The sequence below is a fragment of the Brachionichthys hirsutus genome, chromosome 8, assembly GCF_040956055.1.
Source record: "Brachionichthys hirsutus isolate HB-005 chromosome 8, CSIRO-AGI_Bhir_v1, whole genome shotgun sequence".
In the NCBI taxonomy this organism is placed as follows: domain Eukaryota; kingdom Metazoa; phylum Chordata; class Actinopteri; order Lophiiformes; family Brachionichthyidae; genus Brachionichthys; species Brachionichthys hirsutus.
In genome coordinates this window covers 7,806,042-7,830,264 of record NC_090904.1, presented here as the reverse complement: position 1 = coordinate 7,830,264, position 24,223 = coordinate 7,806,042, and the positions used below count along the sequence as shown (strand labels likewise).

The window sequence follows — 24,223 nt, the reverse complement described above, 5'->3', positions numbered from 1 at the left end:
TGAGGATAGAGGCCCCCCCCCACCCTAAATACAGATTCGGTTTGTTATATTTCATCTTTCTAACCGCAGACTTCTCTTGTCAGGGTCGTAGCTCTCTGGTAGCAGCGAGGCCAGGCTGTAGAAGATGATCACGCTGGCGATGGCATCCTGCTGGTTGGTGTCAGGGTGGCGTCTCTTCCTGTTGGCCGAGCCGTTCCTCAGAGAGGACTCTGGGAGGACGTCCTCCAGGTGTCTGTGGCCTTTAGCGTCTACAGGCAGTTGAAATACTGAATCGGGCAGCGTGACTGCCGTCTCCAGGTCTGCGGGCCGGGGGCCCCTGAGGGACTGGTACCGTGGCAGTTTGGCTCCGGCAAAGTTCATCTTTTTCAGTCGGTCCACAGAGATAACTGAAGAGAAGAGCAGCGGATATGATTTCCCTGTTTGAATTCTGCTTCAGAGCCTTAATGCTAGAACGAGCATCCCATCACAGCTTTTGCAACAGCACCACCCACTGCACCCCCCCCCCCCCCCCTTTATAGAAGCTCTATGGCTCTCATGGTTGTGTATTGTTCTTTCCAGAAGAGATCAGCTCACCGATATTTGGAGTGACGATGGTGAAGGGGCTGAGGTAGGTCTTCCTCATATTCTGAGCCACCGTCTTTGCATATTCCTCGTACTGGCGCAGCAAGGCTGCCGTTCCTCCCTCCGAGTGCTGGATCATCTCCCAGTGCAGCCGCGTGTCTGGAGCCAGGATGGCACTGCCCACTCGGACCAGATTCTATCAGGGCACAGGGAGGTGCGGTGTCTTCATTCCACTAGCTGCAGCAGGCTATTGTTTCAAGCTGTGTGTGTGTGTGTGTGTGTGTGTGCGTGTGTGTGTGTGTGCGTGTGTTCCGTGCACCTCAGTGAAGTGGACATCCTGCGTGGCTGTGAGGTTGAAGCCCCGCTGGCTGCTCTCGTGCTGCAGCAGGCTCTGAGTTAGCCGATATGCTACTTTCACGTCGCTGCCGTAGTACTGCCCTGTGTGCGCGGTGGCATTGGCCAACATCACTGCTGTCTTCCGAACGTGCCCAGAATCCAGCAATGATGCATTATGGGAAAATTGATCAGACTGGAGGAAGGAAGTGGGGAAAAAAACCTTTAGTAAACAAAATCTCAACATTTAGATTTACGACTGAGAAGATTTTCACGGTGAATCCTCACGATCTTATTGATCCTCTGACCTTCTGATGCCGACAGAAGAGATTATCTGTGACTATTGGATGGATTTGGATTAAATTTACGGATTTTGATTAAATTTATTTCAGTCCCTCGGATGAATAATTATCTAAAAACTTCACAAGGTCTTTTACCTTCAAAACTAATGACATTCTCATCAGCCCCTGCACTCCTCTTTGTTAATAGCTCATTAGAAAATATTTGCACGCTAAATTACGATGAACCTGAACACGTGGGAATGTTAACATCGTCACTGTGACCATTATTGTAAAGCATTTCTCTCTACGCAGTGTGCACAATGATAGCCACCAGGGTAATTCTTCGTCTCTGTCTTGTCGAACCTTTTTGTCACCCACATCCTTCTGTTGTCGGTGCGTTGTTTTAAACTGACAGATAGAGGAGTTACTCACCAGGGCCTTCAGCTGGCTGAAGGTAATGGAGGTACAGTTGAAGAGGTTGGGAGGCAGCCAGCCCTTGTGCTCATCGCAGTGTCGGATCGCTGTGCCTGAGGGGGGGGGAGAGAGCGGGTGATCACGTGGTGGGGAAAATAGGCTGCGGCGGAGAGACAGCCAGAGGCAAGTTGCACGCATTGCCATTATTTTATGGTAATTTGATGATATGTCTGTAAAGCCATCATACCAAGGGTTCCCTTGGGACAAGGTGCTGCTGCAGGGAGACCAAACTTAGTCCTGGGCCACCAGATCCCAGCCTCGATGGCCTGAGGGCAGCTGTCATAGATCACTGAGCGAGAGACGGAGAGTGGCGACAGAAAGCGACTTTATATACTTGTAGCTGTAATAAGGTACGGTGTATTAAATAAGAAGTGATTTGTATTGATTATGTGATGTTCTCTGACCTTCACAGCCATTAGGAGAAACCTCAGCGAAAGGGTTGTCACACAGTTCACACTGGCGTCCGATCACACCGGGTTTGCACCGGCACTGGCCGCTCTCTCGGTCGCACGCTCTGGAGAACGAGCCGACCGGGTAGCAGTCGCACAGCAGGCAGGCGTCGCTGCCTTCGAGGCGGTAGTGGTTGTCCTGGAAACGGGATGGGAGAGAGGAAATGCTGAGGGACTATTTTCAAATCAGTCTTTTCGCACCAGTCACTCCTCATAGAGCTGCTTGTTCAAGAATAAACGGTGCTGAAGGAAGAGTTTCACGATTTTCCCTGGTTAGACGTTCCCTCTGTCACTCCATGCACTGACTCAGCAGGTTTTGGACGTGCTCATACTGGTTAAATGGCACCTTTAACGACTCCAAAAGTCACTATGCAAAAAATACGTTCACCCGTTTGTAGCAGGAGCTGCTGGAAATAAATAAAAGTGTGGACGTGTGACTTCTAACTAAACTGCCGTTGCTGTTGAATCACAGATGAGTACGCGTTCATTCACGTCTGATAGTGTCGTATTAAAATGCAGGATTATTTAGATACTTGTCAATTAGATATGTGGAATAAAGAAAACGCTGGAATGCATTTGACAGCTGATTTTTTTTGTTACATGTCATGCTTGAAACCAGACTCTATTTATACAACCCTGTTTCTGGTGGCTTACTTTTCTTTTCTTATATTTTTGACAGCTCGGGAAAGGGCAAAGAGGGTCATATGAGAGGTGCATCCTGGGAAGTTTGATCGGTTTTTCTCAAAAACATGGGTTCAGGTTCTTTACTTAGTAAAACATATGACTCCATAAAGGCTGCAGTTTGCCTGCAGATGAATGAATGCCTTCTGGTTTCAGTAGTATATTCATTAGTATGACACACACAGCTGATCAATCAAAGCAGCAGGTCTGCACTCTCACCTTGCATCGACACTCCCCACTCGTCTTGTTGCAGTCAGAGTCGAAGCCCTTGTCGGTCTGACAGTGACAAGGGCCGCAGGTCTTGTGGCCCCACCAGCCTCTCGGACATGGCAGGTCAGTCCTGCAGAAATACAAACGACTGCATCAGGCTGCAGAAGGATAAAACGCACACAAGATGAGGAGAACATCGGTCGAAAAGAAAATGTTCATGTAAACTGTACTTTTTCTCGCAATAATGTCCAAAAACGTTTCTGGGACAGTCGCAGGTGTAACCACGAGAGGTGCTCAGCTTCCTGGTGCACGTTGACTCGTGTTCACAGGGGTTCAACGAGCACACGTCAGTGCAGTTAGTGCCATAGTAGCCTGTGGGGGGGGGGGGGGAGACAAAGCTGGATGATATGCTGCTGTTTCTTTTACAGTGTTCTAAATATTTGCGATCGTGGTTTGGACCTGTGAGCAGACTGACCAGCAAGGCAGGTGCACGAGTGGCTGTCCCAGTCGTCGCTGCAGTAGCTGTTGACAGGACAGGGGCCGGAGCTGCAGGGGTCAGGCACACTGCAGCCGGCCTCCACGTTCACCTTCCTCGCCTGAGAGAGACTCAGAGCCCCGCCAACACGCAAGCCCTGCAGGCAAACGAACAAACACACGTAATGAAGGCAGCTCACAGGTACAGTGAGTCATTTCTACGGGGCCGGTGTCTGCTTTGAGAAAGAGAAGCGAGAGAAAACATGTTGCAGACTGCACGTTGGATAGTGCTGCAAGGGGAGATGCCGCCGCCGCTACGGCAGCAGCGTTGACGTTTTATGCTACATGTCTATCAGCAGTCACCCGTAAGTTCAAGAAGTCAAAGCGTAGCTGCAACCATTCTGTGTGAGCATGATTTCAAAATGTAAAAAAAAAACACATGAATTTCTGCTCAAATTAGGTCAAATCTGGTTGAAGATTGTTGTTTTTTCCCCTTTATCTTGAGCTATAGTCATTTAAATAGTGCTCAAAGGACATTTAAAAAGCAACATCTAAATATAATATACTTAATTTGATCACATCCAGAGGTGAAACGTCATTTGTAGATTGGCTCCCTGAAGCAGCTTGCAGACTGTCTGTCTGCTGTGACTACAGGCGTTGACTTGAAAGTGGCCCACAGGGGGGGGGGGGGACAGACAAACCTGAATGCAGCCACGGAAGCCATGCTGGATCTTTCCATCGGGCCTCGCTAAACCACCGACACTCACAGTCTGGAACTTCGAGTCTCGTAGTTCCCTGTCCACCTCCATGCTGGCCTGAAAAGGACACAGATTCACAGACTCATCTTGAGAACCTGAAACTGTGATCATGGTAATTTACAGAATCCAAGTCACAGCAGCTCACCAGGTAGAGGCCCTGGTCTAAAGACAGCACTGCTTTATGGTGACTCGCCACTCCGCCTAAACCGCTGATATCCAGCTGCAGATGATGCCATTCTCCGTCGTTGACCAGCGCCTCCTCCACGCGGGACAGAGTGGAGTCTTCCCCTTTGTGCAGCCCCATCAGAACGCTCCCTCCACGCAGCTGCAGAGACAGACGGGCGCGGGCAAACAGCAGGACAAAAATGTCCAAAGGATAAGAGAATACCAGGAATAGGAACTTGCATCACATGACAGCCAGAAACTGACAACTTTACTTCCACTGCGGGTCAAAGTTCAAACCCAGAGCTGCTGCACATCATACATCATAGGTGTGCAGAGCTGGAAATAGATTATCAGACAGTTGTGTAACATCAAACGTCTAGCCGGGTTCAGAGAGAAGCTGATCACGGGGTGTCTGATCATTTGAGTTTTGTTTCAACATTAAGCTGTGACTCAAGACGGCCAACAGGGGGGGCCTCAGCCCTCTGGTTGAAGACTGCTTCTTACTAAACCCAACCCCCCCACAGGAATACAGGTTTAAATTTTGTTACAGTATTAATTTGATTTATTCTGAAAATTAATAAAAACATTTTTTTTTTAATGAATTCTTTATTTATTTGATCTTATTTAGGATATAAAAGAGAGAATTTACTGCAACATTTCAGCGACTGTAAATCGAGTCGGCCTCAGGCGGCGGCAGCCCTGACTCACGCCAGAGTGTGTTTCAGTGTGTTTCAGTGCGTGTTTATGTGCTGTGAGAAAAAGGTGTAGCTACGTGCTGCGCTCACCTGCAGCGTGATGTTGTGCTGCAGGCCAGAGGAGATGTGCAGCAGAGTCGAACTGGCCTGACGTGTGCGGAACATCAGCTCTACATGCCAGGGGACCGATGACGCCATGTTGTTCCACTGCAACAAGCTGTTACCCAGGAAACGCTGCGTCCTCGCCATCACTGCAGGCCGAGGTGAAAAAAGCAGGTAAGATTTCAGCAGGAAGTAGAAAGGTGATGCAGGTGAATGAGGGTCACAGTGATTCCCTTTAGTAAACCAAAAAGTCCAGAATTATCTATGACTTATAATCAAAAGACATGAAATGATTTTAAAGTTTAACATCAATCATCACTAGTACTTTTAGTTAGGGAAATAAGCTTAAAGGACACAATTGAAACACAAACCATGATAAAAAAAAATCTAAAGCACATTTGGAGGGGATTTCAAAAACCTTCACGACTTCTCTCTCTGAGTGCAGCAGTGAAGTTTCAACTTCAATTTGCGTTTCAGTTGTTTGCGAATACAAAAAAACATTTAAATGCACAAACAGGCCGAAGCTTTCTTTTCCTCCACATGGACAAAGTGACACAAAAGGACAGTCTGTCTGGTGTGAAACTGTTCGCCTCGCATTACTCTGCCTCTGTGTGAGGAGAAGCGTTCAACCAGAATGATTAGTGATGGCAATTAAACCTGCTGCACGCTGACCGTCACTGCTGGGGGGTGAGAGGACTGACAAGCAAAGCGAGAAAGTGGTTTGAGGTGTGATGTTTACGTACACCTGGTTACCTGTATGTGCGGCCAAGAGACATACGTTCATTCCAGAAAATAAAGAGGCAGAAATGGATCAAATTTAATCAAACAAAATTACATATTATGTCTGATTTACTCTAAAGATTCTGAATTGTTCAGTTTACTGTCATAGAAAATGAAAGGTTAAAGGTTCAGCATTTTGTTCTTGAAACTATGAACTGGCTGTCTAAATAGTTACCAATGTTAATTTCAATCTGATCCAGAATCAGTTTGTTTTTGCACCTATAAAAGAACTGCAATTTTAAAATGTGTCTCTAATGGAAGTTGATGGTTCAAGGCTGCTCAATAATAAACTCAATCTTGAAGCTCACCAACGCGATCGCACAGCGTTGTGAGCTCCACTCACGTCTAAGCAACACATTTACTTTCAAGAAATACTTTTCTACTGTGAGATAAAAGAAGACTTGACTCATTTCCCACATTTTCTTCCACCTCAAATTGCTGTGAACTATAAATCAGTTCAGAGAACAGCTGCAGCGGATCAGTTGGAAGAAAAGCAGATGGTTTGAGAACCCGAGACACAAATATCATATAGTATGTAAGGCCAGTCATCATAAACGTTGATATTCCATAATAACAAGTAATAAAACTGCAGATTCAACTTTTTATGAGTCAGATGAACCGAAAGCTGCAGGACTAATAGCTGCACTGCATGCTGCATGTTATTTTGAAACGCACAACGTATTGACTTATTGGCAATTGACTAATTTTCAACTCTCAGTCAATTGCTTCTTTAAAAAAAAACCTATAAATTCATTCTCGGGTTGCAACCACTGGGGGAAACAATAGAGAGAAACGGTCAGATCTCATGACGCCACATTTCCACTGATGCTGGCGGCTTTATTCATCTTGACTCACCTCTTTCACAGTTCCGTCCTCCAAATCCGAGAGGGCAGTCACAACTGAAGGAGCCCCACAGATTCACGCAGGTTCCTCCGTTCAGACACGGGCTGGTGTTGCAGAAATGCCTTTTGGCGGAGCATCCTAGTGGAGGGAATAAGAGTCTGATCTCATCACCTTTATGTTTCATTATATTAGTAAGGTGTTCAAGGTTAATTGAATATTCATCGCAGGAACAATGATCACTTCCTACATTAGTCCTCCCTGCTGAGCTCATTGTTGTTATTTCCTTTCCAGTCTCTCTCCCTTGCCTGGACTAACAAACACGCCTGACTGCTACCAGAGGACAATTTAAGAGCTTTTAGTGTCGGCTAGGTTTTTGGATGCCAAACAGCGGCTCAAAACATACCTGGCAGAGTGCCATTGTTAGCAATGAAGCCGGCCATGTCTATGTGCTGGTCATCAATGCGCAGGTTCTTCATGCATCCCACGAACTGTCGGTTGCGAACTGGAAAGTCTTCCGGAAGTTTTGGGACGCCTCCAAGAAGAAGGGGGCCGGTAAGGTCCAGAGATCTGACAACGCAGAACCCATGAACATGTATTTATGCTCTGTGCTTTTGCTACTGCCTTTACTTCATCAACACTACGGGGGGGAGGAAGGTTATGAAAAATTCATCACAGACTTCGTCTTGCGGTGTAAGATCTCCCCCCCCCCCCCCATGGGCAATGCAAACAGAAAACACAGATAAACATCCCAATAACAGAGGAAAAATGCGAATATTAGCCAAAACCCGGGAGATGGGAAATTCCATTTCGACACACGTTTACTCTCTCTTTGTCTTCGTCACTGCAAAGAGTGTGAGCCATTATAATAGGAAACGCAATACAGGAGCAATCAGGGGAAATGTAAGGTAAAGAGGAACAGATTACTGAGCAAGTTCCTGCTGCAAAACAAGATCCATCTTCCTCGTCTTAATGAAAGGATCGATTCATTTACTGATCCGTCTCGTGAAGACTTACTTTTTGGATCCTGTCTGGCTACCCTGGGCCGAGCAGGTGTAGTTCCCAATCATGTGGCCAAACCTGAGAGCCACGGGGGTGTCGCAGCCGTCTACCGTTACCACGACAACCTTCTGGTCTGAGGGGCCCTGTGGCAGACCGGCCTGGTTGAAGATCGGCTGTGAATTGAGAGACAACCTCATGAACATCAAGAAAATTGATGGAATGTCTTGCCTCCCTAATAAATGTCTGCCAAGTGTCCAGTCAAATCAGTCACTCCCCGTATTGAGAGAATGAATAGTATAACCCAGAATAATTAAGAGTTTTTCATCTGAATGTACAATAATTTAAAAGAAAATAGTTTCATTTAGATAAAATAAATAAGAGAAACGCTATTATTATCCTCCAACGATGAAACAATTGCTAAAACACCTGATTTGCTTCTGTTTTTAAGGTTAAGTTATTTTTGTCTCACAGCATCTATAAATAGAAAGTGGTAATAAGAAAGCAGCTCTTATTGCTGCCGTATACAACAAAGGTTAATTCACGGGGCAGCACAGAAGCCAACGGGACTTTCAGCCAGTGTGCAAAGAACCAGACTGAAAACACGACCTTCAAAAAGAGGGAAATAGACAACACAAACAAACATCAACATACAGAGAGAGAGAGAGAGCTTGCTCTCTGCAGGACATCCTTCCCATTGACAAAGGATCTTTTTCACTGTCTGAGCGATCAATAGGGGGTGCAACTAAAGGGGAGGGATCAGCGGGGGGGAGAAAAAGATCATCCTGTCAATAGAAGGTTGTGACCTTCTTTCAAAGTGGGCTGTTGCTCCGAGGTCACGCAGGGCTCATATTAACCTTCAGCGTGGGTTCGGGCTGGTGTAGCGAGTTGACAGTAGAGCGGTGACCCTACGTCACCACTCACAGCCGCCTGGCTTGAAAACAAGACATTAATCGTATATCAACTAAAACTAAAATATATGAGCATCAGGAATAACATTTGCCTGCTCTACTGTTATGATGCCTGTATGATGTCTTTGTCCTTTCATTTAAAAGCTCAAAACGTTTAAATTCTTCGGCTGGTGCAACAAAATCTATTGAAACCAAATACTCCCTCGAGGAGCAATGCAGTAATGACAAATATAATCCAAGTCCAAGGCTCTGCTGCAATTAAATTACTCTCACATGATTCTCTCATTGGGTAAATCAGATTATATCTCTGTGAACGGCTAATAAAACGGCTCTTTAAATTATAGACTGTCTCCTGTGATCGCGGACAAAGAACACCAACGATCAAACCAGGCTGGTAACAAAAACATGTCCGTATCTGCTTGGAGTGTAAAGACTCACTGTATAATTCAGCAAAAAGGCAACCTCCCCCATGCGGGAGTGTTTTTATAACAGAAACTTTACACCAACAAAGTGATTACAGATCATTATTATGGGGGGTTCAAAACTCAGTTTTCCAGAGAGACCCAGATCAACAGATGTGCTTTTTCTTTTTTCTCTTGATACAAGACAATCTGAGACTTGCCTCACAGCAAGACGGTTCGTTTCCTTTCTGTGTGGGGTTTGCATGTTCTCTGCGTGGGTTCTCTCCAGGTTCTCCAGGTTCCTTCCACGTCCAAAAGCATGCAGCTTGCTGTTGGTCATGCCAAAATATCCACAGGTGAGGGTGAGTGTTTGCCTGTCTCTGTGTCTCCCTGCGATGAGCTGGCGACTCATCCGGGGTGTACCCCGCCTCTCGCCTGCAGACAGCTGGGATCGGCTCCAGCAACACCCGTTACCCGCAAGGCGGTGGAGCCGCCCGTAGAAGAGACGATTGTCTCGACTTCAAGAAAATTCATGGATGGATGGCAATAAGTGTCATTGTTTTGCAAGATGGAGGCAATCACAATATTGATCTGCATGAAGAGAATAAGTATGATCACTACAGTCCCGGCGTGGGCGTCCATGATCAGTGTTACTGGATCAGTCGCTAACCAAATGTGAAATATGCTCCTAATTGACCTTCGTGTTCCAGAGGCGTGGCTCAGAATAATAAAGAAGAGATTATGCACAGCATTACATAATCTCAGTGAAATTGAACTTTTGGGAATAAAAGGCCATTACTTCATTTTTATAATTACCATAATTTGTGTATGAATTATTGCATTATTTGCCGAAAACATACTTTCTGAAGTCATGGTGACCTTGACCTTTGATTGCTGAGTCCACGCCAACTTTTGTGGCCGATGTAAATCCCTCCGGGCGTACTGACATATCGCATTCAAGGGATGAGACGTCAACGCAACCTTGACCTTTGGCATCCCAAAATGCGATCTGTTCATCGAATGGAGGCAAGCTTGAAGAAATTCCCTTCCTGAGATATGCTCTTCAGAGGAGTGGCATTTACTTACATCTCAGGATGGGAATAAAAAAAAAACGGTTCTTGTTGAGAACCGGTTCCCAGTGTTTCAATTCTGTGGAATTGCCATTTTTGCAAACGATTCCCTTGCCGGTTGCGTAAGCTACGCAGCGTAGCGTAGCACTGTAATCACTCAACAGGCAGCCAAGCAGGAAACATGGCGCCTAGGCAGCACAAACGCTCCAAAGTTTGGCTTTATTTCACACAAAAAACGATGACAGCAGGGAGACTTGCAATACTTGCATCGAAGCAATATGCAAAAGCATTCGCTCACACAGCGCACGATAGCTTTGAACGAATGTCGTGCTTTTGATCAGCTCCGGAGAGAATCTCAACCCAGCAGCAGCAACTTTAGCAGATTTGTGGCTCCACCAAAGGATCCAGACTGAATAAAGTCAGGATGGGAAACAGTCGAGATGTTTCACTATTCATCATTATGGGAGCCAGAGTCCGAAGTTCAGGTGACTGAACTCAGCTCCCGGACAACAGGCTCTGTTATCAAGTGTTGTTCCCACAGGAAATCCCATCACTTACAGGTCAATGCTGAATGTTAAGTAGGGGGGGGGGGGGGGGGGGCGCTGAAGGTGGCTGCGACTTGATGTTCATTGACGCAGGTCTGTTACAAATTTGCTGATGATGAAACAAGTAAACATCCAATGTGAATTCCCAAAGGTGAAAACACCCGACATGCCTTTTTTTTTTTTTCTTTCTCCACAGTTTTCCCTTTTGTGCAGTGAAAGCTGTGAAACAGGCAGCGCTCCAGATCGGACGCTCCGTTCATTGACCTCTGCTGTCATCAGTCACGGCTGTTGACTCTCCATTAATGGCCGTCTGTCAGGACGTCTCTCGGCACAAAACCCTGTCCCTGTCAGCGGTGATCGGAACACACATATTGACTCAAGCACGCATTGAGCAGCGCTCTCACTCGCCGCTACAGGGGATTTGGGGAATATGAGTTGCATGTCAGAGAGGGCGACGTGGGTCGGGCTCGAGGAACACAAATATGGGATCTAAGATTTGCTGGAAAAACCATAGCAACACAAGGGGTCGGCCCTGAAGCGCAGCGTCGCCGTTCAAAGCCCGAGTCAATGCTTCTCTTGGCTTTTCTTCCCTCCTTTCGCTCCTCTCCTGCTCTGCGATTCTGTCCTCGCTGGAGAACAGAGAATGAGGGGCACCTTCCCCGGGGCCGCATCATTCACTGCCCATGATCCCAAAGGAAGCAGAAGCAAACACAAAGGCAGCGGTCATTGCCATTCTCCACAGTCCCCACCATCCTGAAAGCCACATTTCAATCTAAAATGCCCCCCCCCCCCTCACCCCCTGCGGACAGGGATGGGTCAGAGCGGGCTACCATGGGATACCTCCAGTGGGAGGAGTCATGTTTCTACCTCAGTGACTCACTGGATGTGGAGCTTTGGAGGAAGATGGAGAGGCTCGGTTCAGCGAGAACATGTTCTAATGTTCCAGGTACAAATAATGCTGGACATAGAATTCAGTTTGTCATAGAACTAGCACTCCTGCCGCACATATAAAGCACATGTCATCATCATTTTTGAGTTTCGAGGCATCTTCTTGACAATGACACAACTCTTTTCTATTTCGAAGTTGACAAGATCCCCTGCCTGCAACACTTCTGGCTAAAATATGACACAGCCATACTATCACAGACACTGAATAGAAAATGTGATCAGCAGGGGGGGGGGGGGGGAGGGTGTTGCCTAGCAACATCTTTATGATGCAAAGTGACTTCCTCAATAGAGTGCAATGTGACATGCTGCGTGTTGGTCCTGGTTGGGAAAGAACCGATAGAGACCAACCTCTCCATACATTTCTACAGCGATTGAGTTGTTGTGACGTTTTATAGAGAGAAGTATTCATCAAAGGTTCATTAACAATTAACAATCCAGTCAGAGCATGTCTGGAAAAGCATCACCATGCCGCCCCGCTCTTGTCTTTTTAAATTGTCATTCTAATCACTAAAAACAAACACTACACTCGTGTGTTCTGGCTGTTACCTTGTTGTAGTAGTGCACGTCCACCACGTGCCACTGGCCATCGCTGACGCCTCCAGGAATGTGTGGTGACACGGTGGTTTTGGTTTCACCTGGGCAACAGTCAAAGAGGTGAGCAATCAGGACAACAGTGACGTCTAAAGCACGACGCTACAAAGGGAAAACACATTCTACCAGCAGAGAAGGTGAGCTGTATCTGGTCGTTGATGATTTCCATGGCGATGAAATCATGTTTTTCGTTGAAGCGGCCGTTGTACATTAACAATCCGTTGGGCTCTTTGGTGGCAAATCTGACAAAAACAACAACAACAACAAACAGACGTTTGAATGAAATGACATTTAGCATCCCACTGCTGTGTTCAGTTCATTCGCAGGAATTAAAATCAGGATGTATTATTTATACCAATAGAAAAATTGTGTGTGCAGATAATTCATTGTCCTTTGGCTATTAAAACTACATCAGTGATCTATACTGATGCACCGGGTGACATTAACGGGTGTTCATTAAAAATGATGAACCAGGGCTTAATTCTACTGTATATTTATTATATTGTAGGACTAGATGCTGTCGGTCCATCATGTGATGACACAAGCAGAGGAAATAAATGCTCACCTTGCTGCCTCCTGCCCCCCCCCCCCCCCCCCCCCACACACACACACACACACACACACACATCGTGAAGATGTGCAGAAGATTTAACAGTGCCGAGGTCTAACAAAGATCACTGAACAGATAATGAGCTTAATCCTGAGCACAAGGACACGTCAGAGGGAAGATAATGAAGGAACATCAAGTCGGCCACATTAAGCAGCACAAACCAACACAGAGACAGAAAAGTGGGGGGGGGGGCAATGTCAAAGCATCAGTGTGAGAACAGCGAAAGGCCGTTCAGAATAACAATGGCAGCTTCAAAACTCCTTTTGTACGTGTGGAAAACACACAGCCTCAGTGTCAGACGGCTCTCTGCACCTTGATGCTGCAGCCGTATCACCCAGAGCCGTCGCGTCGCACCATCATTTCGATAGATCTGCAGACACAGCGGTTCAGACTCTGGAACCAGGCGGCAAACGGCACCTCGCTCTCAGCCCGGGTTCAAAGTTCGGAGCGAAGCACACGATTTAATAGAAATAGCACACTTCACCTGTCCTCTGTGGTCCTTGGTCGTAAATCTGATTCAGAGTAAATGGGTCAGTGCGATTTGTGAAGATGCGTTATAAGAAGAAGAAGAAAACTTCTCAGATTTATTCATCATCCATCCTCCAGAGGACCCAACAAAGTTGTGCCCGTCGGCCGACGGAGAGGCTTGTGTGACGATTATTTCGCAACCTTACAAGTGTCTTCTTTTCTTTTGACCAAACAAGAGCTGCAATTTCCCCGCTGAACATCTTTCAGAGGCTGCCACTCATTCATACATCCAAAAATCTATCCGCGCTCTCAGACATGAGCAGCCGACCCCCCCCCCCCCCCCCCCTCTCCCCCCTCCACTGTCAGCCTGGATGGTTCGATGGTTCGAGGCTGTACTGTAAATTGTGCTGTTTGTGCAGTATTCTTGAGCTGGAGAGGAGCCGGGGGGGGGGGGGGGGGGGGGGCACGGAACCGCTGACCTGCTTACTGAGAGAAACAATAATCACAACCTCAGAGGAAAGAGGATGCTGATGCTGCTCAGGCTGATAATCGTGGCACAGACAGTCAGATATCTTCAATATAGCCACTAAAAATACCGACCGTCACCGAGGATTATGATCTGGAGTCTCTCGGAGCTCGTGGGCTACTTTGTGACGGATCAATTTAAAGGGCTTGTCCGAAATGCCCCCTTGAGCGCTTTGAACTCTAAGAGTACTCAACCGGAGCTAAATAGCGACTCTGTGCGACATATTAGACACCCATCACTTAAAATAACAACCAGTCTGCCCTTATCTAGGATACCATGTCACGCTGTGTGAGCATGCTGCCATGCAGAAGATGTGTGCAGCAAAGAGGGGAATAAAGCCCCCCCCCCCCCCGTTGGTTTCAGCTCTTAAGTATGAAATACATATACAGAAAGTGTTTGAACTTGAATTGATGTAATCTGAAATGAACTTAAAAAAACACATTTGTTTGAAACAACGATTAAACTATTATATAATCACGGTCCACAGAGGATGAATCTTTACTCCTCCTGGAATCAGCGTGAACTTCCTTCTCTAAAACAATTATTGTTTCAATCTAAATGTAATCACGTTTAAATGATATTCAGAAACATTCATTGCTGTTTACATTTCATCTTCCACACAGCTTTACACGATTCCAGGTTCCACTGGGGCTTCATGTCATGGAAGAGTCACGTTCCTCTTCTGTGATGAGCCAATGGCTCAAAACGTGGGATTTAGATTGTTCATTAATGCACTCAATCCCTAATATTTACAGAACAGCCAAGGATGGAATATAATTTGGATTTTGTTTTCAGGTTCCTTAATTTAATGACGTGCTTGACATTCTTGCAGCATTTGGGAAAAACTTAACCGGGCTCATAAATAAAACTGTAATATCATTGTTTAGTAAGCTTTCTCTGAAGCCATCGTCTGTTTACAAATGTTATTTTTTATCAGTGTACAGGCTTGACATGATCATGTAAGTCACGATTTTCTTAAATTAATTTGGTTTCTCTCGCGTTAGCTCCAGAGCTGGTCAGCTTCAGACCTAAGATCAGCCACCACAGATCCACATCCTCAGTGCTCTTCCCGAGGGAACCCGATCTGTGCAGGCTCAGGTAGCTGCTGACCTCACTCACCTCGGGGGGGGGGGCCTCAGTACCGGCACCTTTTTACGCAGCAACCGCTTCACAGCTGCTGTGACCTCTCTGTGAAATATAGACCACTTAAAAAAACCGGTTTGAGCGGTTCCCAATGAAAAAAGACCGTCATCTGAACCTCGCTGAGAGAAAGAGTTCATAAAGCTCGCGAGAGGGATATCATTTCCACTGGCAGTTATTGTAAGTGTCGACTCCGGCCAATCCCGTCTCAGGTGACGTGCATGACAAAGATCCCGACGGGATGGCAGAACACGTTCCCTGTGACACCCGTCGAGAGGTGATACTTGTTGTGATAGATACGGAACAAAACAGGTTGCTTTTATCATCGATTGAATTTCATCACTTGGAGAGTCGATGCAGATCGTGGAGCTGCTGAGTCTTCGCAGCTCACCTGCTCCTTCCTGAAGCCCCTCCCCTTCACACCCCTCAGCCACACACATCGAAAGCTTCAACTTCAGTTTCTCAACCTATTTCTCCTCCGTTATTAAGTGTTGGACCCATGATTGAATTGACAGGCACTACCGGATAAGAAAATAAAAGCACATACAAATCACATTTACAACTAATTAAATGATGCTGATGTTTTCCTTGGACGCAATATGAAAGGCAGCGAGCGTGTTATCTCATATACAATCCTCCTCTCACATGGAATAGTCTAACATTCTGGGAAATAAGCTCCTTCCTTTTTCTGCCAAAGTCGGCTGAAGAGACGGATACCGTGCGTACCGGTTTAGCTTAGCAATACTGCTGACGTACGTGGCTCTGTATAACAAAAACAAAATACACATATTCAGTAAGTTCATCAATTAATATTATTTTTTTGTTTTTCAAGAATAATATATGAAAGTGTAGAAAAATTGTTACGTGGATTGAGCTAAATTAAGACAGTTAGCTCGCTGGCTTCAGCTGCATATTAGCGCACGGACATGCAAAATCAATTCAAGTATCTTTTTTAAATCAAATTTGCTCAAAGATTTATTGAAGAAAATATTGTTTTTCAGTTTTCATGATATTAAGCTATGCTGTTATTAAGATAATTTTCCCTTCAAAAATTCTGAATCAAAGGCTGCCCGTCGCCGTACGCTGCAGCGCTGTGTCGTTGGAGAATAGCCTGTGACTTTGGGCTGCAGAGAACGACTCACATGCCGCCACAGGCCTAGAATGAAACTCGACATTAACATTAACTTCAACAGGTATATAATGACTGCTGACAGACAGATAGACAGCCTCTTACAGGCATCACTTTGGCCAAGGAGACCAGGTTCTGACTCATGCTATGTAAGGCTCCTCTGCAAAAACACAGCGAATTCCAGTGTTAATATCAGTACAGTACAAACACCTAACAGGCTGCAGCTTTGGGCAACAGATCTGTATTTATAGCATAGATAGGCTCATTGTTGCTGTCACACACACACACACACAACGGTTATATAAATGTGAGATGAAGGGGATACAGCTGGAGAACATGCATGCAGGAGTGGGACGTGTGGGCATTTGCAGAGTGAATCAGATCATTGAAAGGTGGGGGGTGCAGCTTGTAGAAGGTGCTTACGTGAGCGAGAGTGTGAAGTGAAACCGCTGCCGGAGGCCCTTGAAGGTCAGGAAAGACTGCGGGGGGAAATTGCGCGTGGTCATCTCACAATAGGGCTTCTCATAGCTACCCGGCGGACAATCGCACTTAAAGCCGCCGACCAGCAGGTTGACACAGGAGCCGCCATTCTTGCACACTCCTGGAGCACATCGGCCGGAGCGGGAAGACAGCTCGCAGCGCTCACCTGTGCAGATAGAGGTCACATGGAGGAGAAAGAAATGAGGATTAATATAGTCTGTGACAAGCAGCATCACCTCAGCGTTCCCTGCGGCTCTCTCCTCGGGGACTCCGCTATATGCTTCCACGACATGATGGAGCTGACTATATAGAGCTGTAATATTATCCCCCCCCCCCCCCCCCCCCTCTGTATATATATATATATATATACACTCACATTCAAGACTGCAGTACACCAAGCACAACAGCGTGATGTGAATATGGTTGCAATTAGTGTTACACCTATATTCAATAGGAAAACGATAAGTCGGTTCATGCAACTTGTTTCAGAAGACAGTGAAGCACGTCGGCTTTGCCTGATTGGAGCTTAAATTCACGTGGAACAAACCCTCCGCTGAACTATTGACCTCCCAGAAGAAAGCTACAGAGCATCAAGCAAGATGTTAAAGATTGACTGAAATGTGTAACAGCAGGATTGACAGCTTATTAACTTCAATACTGGGAACCTTTTGTCATTAAAAGGTTTTATTAACGGGAGTTTCTTCTTGCGTTCACCGCCTCACAAGAAGCTATTTCTGGGTTTTGATTTATAATGATTCAGTCCACTGATTTGTAAGATGCAAATAAATTCTCTTTTAACCTAAACCCACTAATGATGACTTTATAGGTACGCTCTGTTTTACAGTGCTGTTAAATCTCAAGCACGTCCATTTGCAACCTCCAGCGGGCGACTCTGCTTGAGACGTAACACAACGCAGCGTAATACCAGCCCAGAAGAATTCGCTGCCATGTTCTCTCACTCCTGTGCAAACATCTGCTGCAGGCCAGCTGGCGTTTCTGTTACGTGGCTGTGAGCCTCGTTGTTAATTCAACAGCCTGTTGCTTGCACTGAACCTACGTTAATTAAAGCAGCAGCAGCCGTCAAACATTGCATCAGACAAACCGAGCAGCATCAAACATGGGCTTTGAGCCTCAATGAGATGTGCCTTAGTGTGGAAAATCCACTTTCAGCCCCACATTATGGTACAAATAATTCACCGGCGTCCTCTCTGATACCTGCGTAGCCTATATGTGACATCCCCCTCATGGATCCTGATGAGCAGCAGTTTTACATTGCCATGTCAGTGTCGTATAGTTACACAAGGATGGGCTCACGGGCACAATTCTACAGAATATCCTGATCAATAATTTAAACACATCTATCTGTAAATCCATTCTAGTGCCCACGCCCCGTATTTACCGCCAGCATGACTCATCAATGCAGCAGATCAGTCAAAAAGATCAAATATTTATTTAAACAGGAAGAAAAGGTCTCTAGAATCTCTATTTATATAAACACACACACACATTTATATATGTAGTATACACAAACAAGTGTGTGTGTATATATATGTCGATTTTTACGCAATTCGCAATTGTGGTCAACCTGAGACGTTTGATTAAAGTTTGGTTGGATGAATTAAATGATCAAATGTCACTTTGCAAACATCAAATAATTAAAAGCATTACGAAGCATTAAAGCAAATCAATTTATGGAACATAAATTATGATATCCTCTCTGCCCACTCGTTAGCAAACGTGCTTGTTTTTCTCAAGCATCGAGCATTAAAGCCGGCGATGGACACATCTGCAAAATGGATTTGCAGAATTGAATGGCTCTCCTAGCTAATCACGAATTGATCTCAGCGGACCGTCACATAGCGACAAAGAGAACGAGCAAATTGTGACAAATAAACTAAATATGCTTTTGGCTTACTGAATGAAAAGCATCATGAATCCATTGCTGCATAAATTATTACTAAAAGCACACATTTGATCTCAGACTGGTAAACACTGATATTAGAAACACTCCGTGTGTCTGGCAGAGATATTTACATTCATGCCGTCTCTCGGAGGATGATTGCAGCGACTTTAAATGCTTGTCAGGTGCAGATTTCAAACACAGACATGAAGTGTGAACATTCGCCAGTGTTTGTTCCAAAAAGCACGTCTGCACATCCAAATAGCACAGATGCGTTCACAATTAGACACGGAGGGCAGCGATTCACTGCTGAACGTCGCAGACACATGGAGGGGGGGGGGGGGGTTAGGAATTCAATGATCTTGTTTTCAAAAATGAGAAAATGTTTTCTCGTGCATGTCTTTGAACAGAAACGTACGTCACAAGCTGCTGCTCCTCTACAGAGTGACTGGACCGAGCATCTGGCAACGTCTACAGTCCATAAGGCACACGCACACACACACACACACACACACACACACAGCTTCCATGGCCCCCCACAGTGGGATCCAAACATGCTTCATACTACTGTTTGTTCATCGTACCTCAACAGGTCGTACATACCGGATCGAACAGCACCGGAGCCTGCATCTACTGCTGCTGCTTAACGCAGGTGAAAACACACCCACTCACGCATTTGCCCACATCTCTGCCGTTTCGCTTTAAAAGCACCTGCAGTTCAGCTTCAACGCCCACAGCTGTGCATGAGAACCTGTGAGCGCCACTCAACCCGGGCCCCGAGCGACTGAACCCACACATTGCGAAACGCAGAAACTGCTTCAGTCTTTATAAGTAGCAGCAAAAACAAAGGGGGGCTTTTAACGTTTGATGAGTAACAGCAGGAGCAAAGCCATTACTGAGACGAAGACGACGATGTGAACAGGTAGTCCGATTTAAGCCAGGACGTTTCCTCGTGGGGGCAAATGTGACCGGCACTTCATGCTCAGCTAATGTGAAAATGTGAATTTGTAAAAAGGAAACTGTGAAGCGGTCCTCCGCCAGCACTCCAAGTCAAACGTACTGGTTTCCTGTCTTTCATTACGTTGCACCGCTGCACGCTATAAACCGACTTTGCTCCAGGGACAAGATGAAAGTTTAAACCACATTAAAAATCACATTAGACATTCAGGGTTCGACCCACTTAACCTTATTACACAAAGATAGGTGGGGCAACTTCCGTCCTACTATATTGTATACATTAGCATATTTAATTTCCATCAGCTAACTCCTTCATCCTTTTATCATAAAATAAAATGAGCAGACAGAATTTAACCCTTTGATGATATGAATCATTTTTTCAGAGTCTGAATAATATTTTTTGTAAGTGGTTAGCATTTCTGCATCCGACAGTCACTATAAATAGAAGCTTCTGTTCTTTCCGCTGCAGTGTATTTTCATCTTGGGGGTATTTTTAGGGCAAAGAATAATTCTCCGTCTGCAGCCATCTATACTTTATATTTTCCTTCTGTTATTCCATTCAGCAATACTCTGGACAGAAGCACTGCCGCTGTTTAATTAATTCCAAATGACACAAAGTAAAGATTTATCTGCAAATCTCCAACAATTAAATATACAACTGCAAGGAAATAGAAGTTTGTGACATCATCATCATCATCCTTCGCATTCCTATGGATTAAGATGCAATAGCATTAAGGCTGAAATAAAAGAAATAACTTTAACACCGTCTGATAATAATAATAAAGAAAAACAAGTGGCCTGAGGCAAAATACTTCTTATATTTAAAGGATGCATATTGACTATGCTTGTTTGTTCACTTCCTGCACTCTGACTGCAAAATCAATATTCCGTCACTCAGAGTTTGTCTGCAGGGCCACGGTCATCATCGAAGAGAAAAGCCCATAAAGAGTCAGGCCCAATAAAGAAGCTAAGAAGGAGATGAACAGGCGGGACGCAAATGTTAAAGCTCTCATGGGATCGTTGCGGACGAGGATGAAAATTGAAAATTGAGCTGGGCTGGATTTATAGACATTTAAAAAAAGATGTTTGAGCTAACCAGGATCCACATGTTAAAGAACTGTGCAATAATAAGGGTGATTTTCTTTATATGAAGATTTTGGATGATGTTTTTGACCTCGTGTCTTGTCCAACGATACAGTAAACTGAGCATCCATCAAGATAACTGTCTGGTGTCACAATAACAATGTGCCATGGATCCTCAACAGCAATGTGCAACGCTAGTCTCTGGAAATATTAGCTCTAGCCTCAGCCTTTACGTTCTTAAATCCACATTGCACATGCTATCAATACTTCATATTGTTACATAATATTTCAGTTTCTATAGTAATTCTCCTTTCCATCTTTTTAGCACTTGTCCCCCCCCCCCCCCCCCTTTCCTCTCCCTAACAATGTTTCTTATTATGCAGCAAAACCCGATTGTGTTTTTTTCCCTCAAATGACTAAATAGTGACATATTGCTTCTTTAAATTAGACGCCTGTGTCCTGTGTCTACCATTATGTACAATTAAAAGTGAAAGTTTACTCTTTACAATCATATTTATGGGACGTCAACTGGTTAAAATAAAAATAAAAACACTGCTTCATCAGCAATTCAGTTTAGTGACATGGGGGAATCTCACCTGTGTAGTCCTCGGAGCACTCGCAGGTGTAGCCTCCCTCTCTGCTGCGACACACGCCGTGGGATCCACAAGGCTTCGAGTAGCAGAGATCAATCTCCGTCTCACAGTAGTCTCCCGTGAACCCGGCGGGACATCGGCAACGCAGCCCAGCGATGGGATGGATGGGCCTGAACAGGATGGTGTCTGACGCAACGAACGGCGCCAGGCTGTCGAACTTCAACACGGACACGCATTTCATGTAGTTCTCGCACGGCTCACGGAGGCAGATGTTGTCATCGAAGGGAAGCACCTCCTGGGAGGAGATCTCAGCCAGAAGGCTGCGGTTCAGGTACAGCCTCTCCTGGAGCTCCTCCGACCCAAAGTAGTCTCCACCTCCGCTTTCAGCGCCTCCCCCGGGCCTGGCCCCGGCTTGGCCGAGGCCGCCACGCTGCTGCCGATGGCCTTCGCCCTGCGCAGGCACAGCCACAGACAGACTGACATTCAGGATTCGAGCGCTGACGTCGGTGTCATCTTGGATGTTAAAGATGACAACGTCTTCAGGGGCGGCAGACAGGACGCGGGCCACGCCGTCCAGGAACTGCGTGAGCAGCAGGGAGAGGAAGTGTTCCTGGGAGGTGTTGGCCAGCCTCAGCGTGATGCTGTTGGACAGCATTTCATCCGTGATGATGATGACTTGGAGGAGGCACTGGGCCGACACTGAATGGATACCATCTAAAATAAATAAATAAAGATTTATGTCAGACCGATCTGTTAGAAGTGAAAGAAATTAATACTTCAGATCAGCTTTACTCTATGAAACTAAAACGAGGTGATCAAGAAGAAATCCCACATGGAACTTGTTGCTTTTTTTAAACCTTGTTAAAATTAGAATAATATTTTGGAGATTTGGCTGCAACTGCACGTGAAAACTCTGTATTTTTCGTGGTATCACTTGCATGTACAAATTACTGCATGCTTTAAGCAGTTCCAGCATTAATGAAAATGTAGGAACACCTCCTCAGTGTGACCGTGTGACTCATTAAAATGTTCTTAAAAAAAAAGCGTTTGGACGGAGCTCCATGGCACGGAAAAGCAAAAACACAGCCAGCTAGAAACAAAGACAAAAAAAGACCCGCACTTTGAATGACAGGATGTTTTCAGAAGCATAGCGTGAACAGTCAAAGGCACCCGTGGGACAGCTGCTACAGTAGATGCAGGGTGCAGGTACATGTACGCCGGAGCATCAACAGGCGGGCAGCGCCAGCATCACGGGTTCAGATGTTAACAAGACAACGTGGTGAAAGGCGGCCGGTCACGAAGGACTCACAGCACAAATGGTACAAATCGTATGCAAATTGATATTTTCATGGATATTTTCATGGATAACGTTTCTTTTCACACATATTCTTGGCTTAAACAAGTTTTTACCTCGTTTTTTTTTTTTTCTTTCTTTCTCAGGCTTCAGAACAGATAACAAACGCATGCGCCAAGTGTTTTCTCTCGGTACATTCCAAGTCTCTAATCAGAGATTTCACGCCTGCATTCACCACTACCGTGCACGTTCTTTTATTGGTCCGGAAGCAGCGATGCTACTTAATAATGGACAGCAAAGAGGAAGCCCAAAGCCTCGTCAACGGCTGCAACGTTTCTTTGAACAGCTCCATTGTGTTTCGTTTTAATGCGCTGATGGCAGATCCTACTCACGTTTTATTTTCCAAACAATTACATCCTTTGGCTTTCACTGTCCTCACACACACACACACACACACACAGTGTGTATTGTCATGTTGCATCTCACGGGAGTCGAGCGGTGTTGCGTCCACTATAATACAGGAGGTTCTGACTGCTGTTTGAGGCCATGTAGGATTTGTAGTGTAGATGCTGCTCTTGGTAAATAAGCTACAAATGGTTGCGTGTCATATTGTTGTTTTACATGTTTGAACTTCGTGGAGTCGTTTTCTGGCTTGTTTTTCGCCTGCCTCTCCGTCTGTCAAATTATAAAAGACACAGGTTTGAGCCTAAATCATCCAAAACACACCAGGCAAGATGGGGAATGTTGCTGAATGTGGACAACAAGCGTGGATACATAGTCTAAATCAATCAATCAATCAAGTCATTGATGCAACCAAATATGCTTCTCTCAGACGTCTCCCGTTGAGGTCACCTCTATCTCACTGTTTGCTTTCTTGTTTCTGGAGTCTCAAGAGCAAACACAAAACAGGCACAATCAAATCAAATATGTCACGATAACAAGCCACGACCACGGCCGCGCCCTCCAAATAATCAATAGGACGCTTTGTCCCAGCCGGCTGGACGCCGGCCAGGGAGTAGAACCTGTGAGCACAACCCACACAAGCTGGCAGCGCTGCCCAAGTTACCAGATCCCCATTTTGGCACTGGGCAAGTTTAAACACATAGTGCCAAGAGAGGGGGGCGAAGAGGAAGAGGAGGTGGGAGGATCATGGAGGAAGGAGCATGTTTGACACAGTTTTAATCCTCCAGCTCTCAGTTAAGTGTTTCCAGCTCGGTAATAATACGGAGCTTTAGTGGAGGAAGTGGAGAAAAATCAAAGGAGAGAAACAAACAGGGTCGCTCCTCCAGTCCACACTACTGTAAACACACACACACACACACACACACACACACACCTGCGTACACAGGGTTAGGGTATCAGAGACAGGACAAAGGCAAAGCAGAACAGTTCAGTGTTTAATGATAATGTCTTTCATTATCAGTTATTGATCCATTGTTTAATCCTGTAAAACTATTGTTTCCCACAACGGTAGTCAGAAACCTTTCAGGTGGGCACCGGATGATTAGCCAGATAAGGAAGAAAGCAAAACTCATTAAAGGACTTCTGAAGCAAAATGTTTGGAAAACAACTGGAATAAAAATGACCAAATTAGTTTCCCAGCATACAAGACTTTGTCTTCAAATGGTTTGGTCTGCCCGCCAGTCCAGAGATTTAATTTAAAAAGACAAATTGGGACTGGAATCACTGAATGTTGAGTGTTTAAATTGAAAAACAATATATTCTAATTATTATATAAATAACATTTAATCTATCAAAAATGATATAGTTTGCAA

At 45.4% G+C, this 24,223-nt stretch overlaps 1 protein-coding gene across 1 annotated transcript in view; it reads right to left on the bottom strand.

The window, feature by feature from the left end:
- The window catches only part of celsr2 (cadherin, EGF LAG seven-pass G-type receptor 2), a 45,379-nt gene that overhangs the window by 7,507 nt on the left and 13,649 nt on the right, over positions 1-24,223 (bottom strand). Inside the window, exons 2-20 of the mRNA XM_068742547.1 lie at positions 21,158-21,868; positions 16,565-16,787; positions 12,395-12,510; positions 12,224-12,312; positions 7,821-7,978; positions 7,210-7,373; positions 6,819-6,944; positions 5,172-5,332; positions 4,367-4,546; positions 4,165-4,278; positions 3,465-3,621; positions 3,220-3,361; positions 2,999-3,119; positions 2,054-2,237; positions 1,837-1,938; positions 1,608-1,702; positions 881-1,090; positions 574-757; positions 65-386 (exon numbers count right to left, since the gene is read on the bottom strand). Of these exons, the coding sequence (XP_068598648.1) occupies positions 65-386; positions 574-757; positions 881-1,090; positions 1,608-1,702; positions 1,837-1,938; positions 2,054-2,237; positions 2,999-3,119; positions 3,220-3,361; positions 3,465-3,621; positions 4,165-4,278; positions 4,367-4,546; positions 5,172-5,332; positions 6,819-6,944; positions 7,210-7,373; positions 7,821-7,978; positions 12,224-12,312; positions 12,395-12,510; positions 16,565-16,787; positions 21,158-21,868 (3,559 nt within the window). The remainder of the gene's footprint in view (positions 1-64; positions 387-573; positions 758-880; positions 1,091-1,607; positions 1,703-1,836; positions 1,939-2,053; positions 2,238-2,998; positions 3,120-3,219; positions 3,362-3,464; positions 3,622-4,164; positions 4,279-4,366; positions 4,547-5,171; positions 5,333-6,818; positions 6,945-7,209; positions 7,374-7,820; positions 7,979-12,223; positions 12,313-12,394; positions 12,511-16,564; positions 16,788-21,157; positions 21,869-24,223) is intronic.